Source organism: Geospiza fortis, unplaced genomic scaffold, assembly GCF_000277835.1.
Source record: "Geospiza fortis unplaced genomic scaffold, GeoFor_1.0 scaffold166, whole genome shotgun sequence".
Classification (NCBI taxonomy): domain Eukaryota; kingdom Metazoa; phylum Chordata; class Aves; order Passeriformes; family Thraupidae; genus Geospiza; species Geospiza fortis.
This window is the reverse complement of record NW_005054310.1, coordinates 2,451,326-2,460,176: the sequence shown is the minus strand read 5'-3', so window position 1 is coordinate 2,460,176 and position 8,851 is coordinate 2,451,326. Positions and strand designations below refer to the sequence as shown.

Below are 8,851 nucleotides of genomic sequence, written 5' to 3'. Positions count from 1 at the left end.
AGCAGTGCTATACTTGATGACTAATGAGACTCTATGACATTACTTTCATCTATATGTTTAAGAGGAAATAATGTATTTGCTATTCATTGCTGCTTGACATTTCTCTCTTCTACCTAGGTGGGTGCTGTGTGCTAATCACACAGAGCCTGTTAAAGGTTTCTTAGGAAGATATCTGAGAAGGAAACTGATTGAAACTGAAATAGAAAAGAGCATACGCAATAATGAGCTTATGAAAATCATTGACTGGATCCCCAAAACATGGCATCATCTCAACAGCTTCCTAGAAACACACAGCTCTTCAGATGTAACCATTGGTGAGTCTGCTGGAATGGTTTGAAATAAGGATGCAGGCTGAGCATTTTAGGGATTTGTGAAGAATATACCATTATTTTTTTAAGTTTCCATGTCTCAATGGGAAGTACAACATAGGTGTGGGAATTTGTCTGGTTGTCAGCAAGCTTTAAAAGAAAATCGAAAGTTTAATGAGAGAGTATATATATTTCCTGGTAGTTCTGTGTTGCTAAATACTTTCAAGTAAAATATCACTATTTTAAAAACTAAATTTAAACAAATACCCTGATAGTAACTTTCCTAAGCTTAATTATTTTGTCCTGCTTTCACACTACAGTATAATTACGGCAATAAAAAACCTTGGACCTGAGGTCTTTTAATGAAATAACTATGCTAGCAAAGATGTCAGCTTTTACATAGCTTTGCCATAAAACTTGTAAGTGTTCATCAAGCCCTAAAATTGGACTAAGGGATGCCAGTTCATTTTTAATAACAGGAGACTGTTAGCTCCTTTAATGTAGTCCTGTTTTAATATTCTCTGGACTTCAGCTTGTTCCGGTACTGCTCTTTTAATTTTGAGAAGATTATTTTCAATGTGTTTCCTAGTTATACCTTTTTAATACTCAACTTGACTTCTCAGGCCCCCGCCTCTTCCTCCCTTGCCCTATGGATGTTGATGGCTCCAGAGTGTGGTTCACAGACCTTTGGAACTATTCCCTGGTTCCATATCTTCTGGAAGCTGTGAGAGAAGGACTCCAGGTATGTAATTTTTCTCCTAGAAATTTTTTTAATTGCTTTCAAAGGCTTTCTCCAAGCTGTTTTTAAACAGTGCATCCTAGTATAAATGCTATTGCATTTGCAAGAGGAAAATCTTTGGATATGTTATAGAAGGCAGACTCAAATTCCTTTTGGCCTACTATTACTCTGGTGTCTAATTTGGCTTTGTCTTCTCCAGCACTAACATACCTTATTACACATTTTATGAAGAGGGTTTCTTCTCTATGACTGGAGGAAGGTGGTTTTTTCCATTGTTTAAAGAGTTCCCAGCATGGTTAAATACAGCTCAGTTTGTCTCCCTGAGTCAAGGCAGTCTCAGCCTACCCCTGAATGGAACAGTTAATGAGCTTTACACTGGTGCCAGAAAATAGCTCCGACCACCTACATACACATGTAGGCACACAGATTTGTGGGAAAACGTTTGTGAACAAAGATGTTTTCATAAGGCTTGGATTGGAAGGGACCTAAAAGATATATAATTCCTGGCTGTGAACACTTCCAGGGATGGGGCATCCACAACTTTTCTGGGCAGCTTTTTCCAGTGCCTCACTACCCTTACTGTAAAGAATTTCTTCCTAACATCTAATCTAAATCTCTCCTGTCTTAGTTTAAAACCATGCTCCCTTGTCCTAACACTATCTGCCCACATTAAAATGTTCTCACTCATTTCTATAAGCCCCCTGGAAGGTTGCAATGAGGTCTTCACCAGGAGGAAAACTCTCTGGATTATACCAGAGGAGGTTAGGATTTTGGATAATTCCACATCTTAGGAGGAACCCTAAATATTTGCATTAATCCATTCTCTCTTTTTTATTTTTTGTATTTTTCCCCCAGTCTTTAATTGGCTTTCTCCCTTTTCCTTTTTTTTTTTGTTTGGTTTTTTTTTGTTTTGTTTTGTTTTGTTTTGTTTTGTTTTGTTTTGTTTTGTTTTGTTTTGTTTTGTTTATGCACAGCAATTCTATGTCCTCTAAAAATATGCTTTGTGGAAAGGCATTTTTTTCCACACATGACACCAAAAGATATTACTGCATAGTGCAGGGGGGATTGTTATGGGCTAGGCAAAGAACTGTGTAAGCAGCTGCAGTTTCTTTATCACCTGTGTTGACACTGTGACATACTGATGCAATGGAGGTTTAGAATCTTGCCTGTTGAATATCTCATGCTTTCCTAAAACTGCTTATCTCTCTGGGAATTACAGTGTTTATGCCTTGTGCAGAATACTGCCAAACATTTGATAGAACAGCCACAGTGAGATTAACAGCACTTGTTTAGACCAGCTATAAAAATGCAGTAATATTCTTCATGCTCATATTTTCCCAAGCATACAGGGTAACTGCTTAAATGGAAACTTCAGTTGTGCAGCAGAAGATGGCAGCATATAGAAGAAAATATGTTTGCTTCATGAGCTGTACCAATTTTTAGCTGCTTTGGATGGCTTCCATAGAATAAAGTTATTAATAATAAACAGAAATTTTTATATCATATAATTAAGTGTTCCTGGAACCAAAGATGGATAAAAACTGCCTTTCTGGTCAGGTACTTTGCAAACTCACTTGTCAGACATAGGATGTACAAGCCTTGCTCTAGATTCCAGAAAAGATTTAGTCACTGTTAATCTCAGATGAAGGGAAGTGCTACAGCCTGGAGTTAGCCTGCTACCTCTGAGAAACATTTCTCTGGCCTTATTTAGGCAAATCCCTTTTGTAGCAGCCTAGCCTCAGTGCAGGGCAGAAAAAGTCTGAGTATCTCTGTGCCTAATACAGGGAACTTGGCTCCCTAACCTGAAGCTCTGCATTCAGCAGGTGCCTGGCAGCAGGTGTTGCAGTGATAAGCACAACCCATCCTTCTGCCTTTAGCACTAAGGTCCTCCCCTGTTATACTCCCTTTAGGAGCACAGCCCACTTGTATCCTCTATGAGGGTGTGCCCTGCCAATACCATGGTGTTCCTTGGATAGTGTGAAACTGTTTGAGGCAGCAGAAATTACAACAAGCCCTGGTGGGTGGCTCCCCATCCCACTGCATCATTGTCACAGCTAAAGGAAATCTTTAAAGCAGCTACCAAGTTAACATGCTGCTTGTGAACAGCAAGACAGAGAGGGGTAAATTTTAGTGAGGATGCTACCAGATCTCCTAAAATTACAATATTCTCATTCTTCCTCTGTCCTCCCCCCAGAGTCATAAGCATTTTATGCTTCATAGTGAGGAAAAATATATCCCTTGTGAAGTTGTTCTCTTAACCTTCTGAAAGTTATCACATTTAGGATGTGGACAGATGTCTGCTTCAGCATCTCATTTTTCTAGGAGAAGCAAACAATCTGTACTTCTAATTCACTTCAAACAAAATCCAATTAACTTGAATGCTTTTGATAGGTCTGTGTTAATTTCCCTGATATGCCTTAAGCAAAATACCTTGAGGTCTCATTTCACATTGTATGAAGCACTTGCTGTTGTCAACAAGTGTCACTAGTTATGGAGCATTTTCCAACTTGCAGCCACTCTGTGTATTGAAGGATCATTAGTGGAGATGATCCAATCTCCTTAAGGTCTTATTTTACCTGAGTACTGAGAACATCCGAAAGCAAATCTCTTTCTAAAATGGTTTTGATGTTTGTGATGACATTTTTTTCTGCTGTTACAACTGGTACTGAAAAGTCTGTAAAATACTTACGTGTCTTATATCCATAATGTAGATGTATGGTAAGAGGGCACCCTGGGAGGATCCCTCCAAGTGGGTAGCTGATACCTATCCATGGAGCTCTGCAACCCTACAGCACGAGTGGCCATCACTACTTCAGTTAAGGCCCGAAGATGTTGGTTATGAAGGTTATGCATCAGCAAAAGAAGGAACAACCTCTAAGCACGTTCCACAGACTGAGACAGAGGGGGATCCCTTGGTAAGATTCAAACTTTTGAATTCAAATATTCAGTATGCACTTTACTCTCACATGTTAAACTGTACACTGTGCAATAAAAAAGTACTGTGCGCCTATTCCAGAATAGGCTTTTAAAATGAATCCTCCTATAATTTATGAAAATGTTGAAAATGAAAAGAAGCAGGAGGGCATGTATCACCAACACATTAGTGTGTCCTTACATTGTTTGTATTTCCCATCTGCCCAGATGTATCAGGTCTTCATCATTATATTGTTTGGGAACCACTCTTCAGCAGCTTATTAATCAATTTTATCATGAAAACGTCTTTCTTCATCAGGCAATTTTGCATCTACATTATACAAATGAAGGACTGCAATATTCACGTTATCTAACTTGCCTATCGTTGAGAATTTAGTGAAAATAGAAATTATCCATCCTCACATTTCTCATATTTCAAGTTAACTGATGACTGTGTAATAGTCTTAATGCAGAAGGAATGCAAGTGTGGTGGCATTAAATGATAAGAAGTTGATTTCCCTCAATGCCATGTATTGTTTTATTTAAATATGATCCCAGACATTCAGGTTTACCATTGCCTCCTCTGATAATGGACTATTAAAAATGCATATGTTGAACTGCTATTCTTATGTAGTGCTTTCTCTGTGGACTGCCTTTATCACAATTCAAAATACCATTTTAGAGAACTATATTTCTAGAATAGGCAGCCCTTGGAAAAGGGAATTTCTCAGAGAAAAATGCACTTAACTTTTAACTGCGTTAAGAAAATAGTTCCTCAGCCTCAGTGTTTCATGCTCAGAAACAGACGGCATCCTGAAGAAGTGTAGAAAATCATCTTATTTGAACTTATCTTCCATTCCATAAGCTTCCCGGTAATATTTTGATCCTGTGATTTGAGCTTCCAGTAAATGTGTTGGACAGGCTTCCAGCACAGCATAATCTCCATTATGCTGAAAACTCAGGCTGTGGGGCAGCCCGAGTTCAGTTTCCGCTCACCCCTGGTCCCTGCACACCTAGGTCAGCATCTCTACCTGAGTAAATATCAGAAGCTTGAAAGTTGTGACTGGAGGGTTTGCCCCCACCTCCAGTGGAGCTCATGGGTGGACAGACCCTGCCCTTGTGGAAAGAGAACACATCTCATGCAGCTTGTATTGAACACCCACTGCAGGTATCCTGTGTTCACAAGCATGGATATGTGTTAAAGCTTCAGCAAAACTACACAAAAGTGTTGAACACTGTTCAGTGCCAAGAGAAACTTCACCATGCAAGTTGAAAGCACAGAGATACAAGGATTTCTGAACAAACTGGAAATAGGGGCTTAAAACACAAATTGCTAGGAATATATCTTTGGCTTTGATTTTTCTTTGCCTGCTTTTTATAACAGCAGTGAATTTGTTCCTTGAAAAACACTGAAGTACTCTCGACATTGCTTGCAGTCCTTAGCATGCTGGCAGAAGTGGATGCTTTATAAGTAAAATCCTGACCATTAAATAATCAAGCATCAAGCATCCAAGTAATTTTCTGGATCTTAATGTTGCTATTTGATTATTTTCAGATGGTTTTCAGGTACTATTAATCCCTAAATTATGGTGGGCTCTACCCTCCTGGGTAGGAGAATCTGTTGCTCTTTCATTCCTGAGGGCGGCCCCTCAACTGCAGATGGGGCTCATTTATGAAGCAGCTGGCATCAGTTCATTCCCTCCCCATATTTCTCTTGTAGAGGGGATATGTTACTGTGATTATATTTTCAGTTGCTTTTCCAGTGTAATGCATCTAAACCATCCAAAAATTTTCTGGAAGCTTGACTATCTCCAAATATGGGCCCAGATGTCCAGCTGAGCTATGGCTTCTTTCCTCTGCCGGTGTTGCAGCTGCAGCTGGCCTCACCCCTGAATTAAAGAGAGTTATCAGGCAGCTCCATTTGTATCCCTCTTTGGACCTTTCTAACACCCTGCCCTTTCTGAAATCCTTTTGTACGGTCCCTCCTCTAGCTACCAGCACACCTCATACAGCAGGGGAGCTTAATTAAATTTTAACACGGTCACTGCAGTTTTAAATGAGATGAGATTATGTAAACATTGCTTTCTTCTTTCAGATGAATATGCTAATGAGGCTTCAGGAGGCAGCCAACTATTCGAGCGCACAGAGCTGTGACAGTGATAGCACCAGCCACCATGATGACATTTTGGATTCATCCCTTGAATCAACTCTCTGAAAGGGACAAATCTTGCTGTGGGATGATGGTAAAATCTGTTTCCACTAGACCACTGCCAGTATTAAAGCAGCACACCGAGGTCTCTCGGTAAGAACGGTGTGTTGTAGGGAGGCAGGAGACCTAACTCTGCAAAGTCAGGAAGAAAAATTGAAGTGGAAAGCTTGAATTAGTTTAATTTCAAGGCATTTCAATACCTATGGAGCCGAGTGAGACTCCATTTGTCAACTGGAAAGTGCCCTAGACCAAGGGCATCTGAGCAGATTGCACACGTGTTATCCAAACTGGAATTTTTTTTTCCCTTATCCTCTTTCTCTCTCTCTGTGTTTCTCTGTATGAGTTTACAGTGAAACTTCTTTGGATTTTTTTTTCCTTTAGTTTATCCTGAGGTGCTGCATGAACAATGCAGTCTTCTAATTATCTTCTAACCTCTGTTGTGCCACATGGTGCTGGTCACAGGACGGCAGTGGTGTTTGTGTTATACACTACTGCCCATTCCAAAAGGAGTAAAAGATGATAGTAACTCAGAAAGCACAAACAGTATTGTGCAATCACCAGAAAACATGACTGTGATATGCTGGATAAGTGCCAATTTAATTCTAACTGCCATGGTCACGGTGATGCGCTCCATAAAGTTTTTAGTACACAAGTCACAGATTTTATAAAGTTATTTTTACCACAAGGGTCTTTTTTAACCGCCTGCCCACTCCTTAACAACAGTTTTCTACCAATTACTAACCAACACTGATTAAAGGCTTTTTAGGGCTTCATTTGTTTGAGCTTTTTCAGTGAAAGAAGGAACATTTCTTATGGTGCTGTCTCACTGCCTTAAAACAGATTTCTAGAACAGTTTTACAGTTGGTTTAATTCCTAAACCATTGGTAATTTACACTGTTTTTTTCTTCATTTACTAACGAGAAAACATCAGTTAACATAGTAGCCTCATATCTGTATATCATGATTTTTTAAAGTAATGGATACGAGAAAGAACAGTTGCTATATAATATTTTTATCTTGTGAATAGATTTCTCTGCCTACCCTCAGAAGTACACAAGGAACCCAAACCCACTTTCACTGCCACTAAATGCTGACAAAATCGGCTCAAATCCATTTGGTCCCATGGAATGGAATTTTTGGGAGGATAGATGTTTTGAATACTTATCCAGCAGAGCTGGATGCACTTGATGCAGCATGAGCACAAATATATGGGTTTGTTTTTTTTTTCCTTTTTCTAGTTTCAGCATGTTGTTTTGATTGCTATAGTTGTACATGAAGAATTCAGCATAAAAGAACACTGAAGCAGTGATGTCCACTGTGGAAGAGGAAGAGTTTATACTGTAAAAGTGGGTTGGTTTTGCACAGTCTACTGGGTGGGTATTGTAAATATAGAGAAAAAGAAAAAAAAAAGAAAAAAAAGCCTTGCACAAATCAAATCAAAAGCAAACAAAAATATTGTATTTTATTCTGTTGGTGTTAAGAGATGTTTCACTTGCTGAGATTTCCTGTATGTTGCAAACAAATACAGAATGCAAAACCTAAAAGCTGTTATTACCCGGTGTGTTTGTCCTGTACTTACAGTTGTTATGACTATGCAGGAGCTATCAATGCCACAGTTATCATGTTTCAATATCTGTATGAAACCAATACATTTTGGGGGGAAAAGTCTGAAAATGTTTGAAATTCATATGTCATGGCAGGCTACAAGCAGACTGCATCCGGACTGCTCAGAGTAACTGGAAACACTCTTTGACCACCAGAGTCATGGTTAAAATAGATGCACGTGAGCAAGAAGGTACCCAAGGGCTCTGGCATTGTGTAGTCACATACTGTACACCTCCATGGATGTTACCTTCGGGATGTGTATCTGGTGCTATTCACTCCTTGTGGCCACCCCGTGGCCGCCTGCTGTAACTTAAAGAAATCAATGCAGTTTCCAAATGGCACTGAGCTGCATCTCTGAATCTAGAGGTTCCTACACGGTGCTATTGCCCTAATAAAACTCTGAATTTATGCATGTAGGATTCAGTCTGACCAGCATTGTGCCCCCCAAACCTGGATCTATTTCTGATGCAAAATGTCAGTTCATACACCTTGACTGACTCAAAGAACTAAAGCAAAGCTGCTCTTTCTTGTACCTGTGCTCTGAGCAAACCTGCAAATCTTTTCCTGACATATTTAGCTCACAAACACACAATATTACATATACAAAACTTCCTGCAATACATCTCAGTGAGTCCACCTAGTTTACAACTCAGAAATTGTTTGTGAAACATTTGTCTGTACACATTTTATATTTTGTACATTTTTGATGTAACATATCTTGTAAATAGACAGAAACAGTGAAATAAATCATCTGAAAATTTTTGTAGTCTTTGTAAAACCCTAATAATAAGTATTTGGTGTCATCGGACTTAACTGGATGATGTATTTTCTATTGGTTTATTGTTCCTCTAGCTTGTAAACCAGCTTGCGTATATTTTTTTTGCAGGTGTGCACACTGTGTCTGTCTAAATTATTACTTTGCCATTAAAGTGGAATTATTTATTGAAAACACAGTCTGATGTTTTTGCAGTCAGGACTACTTAACAGATATTCTTTCAAATATATGAATATGAAAACCAAATGACATACTGAAGGATTTGATTTTTCTGTATTCAGCACAACTAATCTCTATTGAAA

At 38.9% G+C, this 8,851-nt stretch overlaps 1 protein-coding gene across 10 annotated transcripts in view; it reads left to right on the top strand.

Annotated features, from left to right (window-relative positions):
- NAV3 (neuron navigator 3) overlaps positions 1 to 8,727 on the top strand; it is a 497,733-nt gene extending 489,006 nt beyond the window's left edge. For 6 of the 10 annotated variants that reach the window (XM_031055559.1, XM_031055558.1, XM_031055557.1 and 3 more), the window contains 4 exons: positions 118 to 314; positions 932 to 1,050; positions 3,759 to 3,962; positions 6,056 to 8,723. In XM_031055559.1, coding sequence (XP_030911419.1) covers positions 118 to 314; positions 932 to 1,050; positions 3,759 to 3,962; positions 6,056 to 6,175 — 640 coding nt within the window. In that variant the 3' untranslated portion in view covers positions 6,176 to 8,723. Of the gene's footprint in view, positions 1 to 117; positions 315 to 931; positions 1,051 to 3,758; positions 3,963 to 6,055 lie in introns of all 10 variants that reach the window. The other 4 variants (XM_031055561.1, XM_031055560.1, XM_031055563.1 and 1 more) reach the window with 1 other exon arrangement.
- Positions 8,728 to 8,851: the final 124 nt, after the last annotated feature.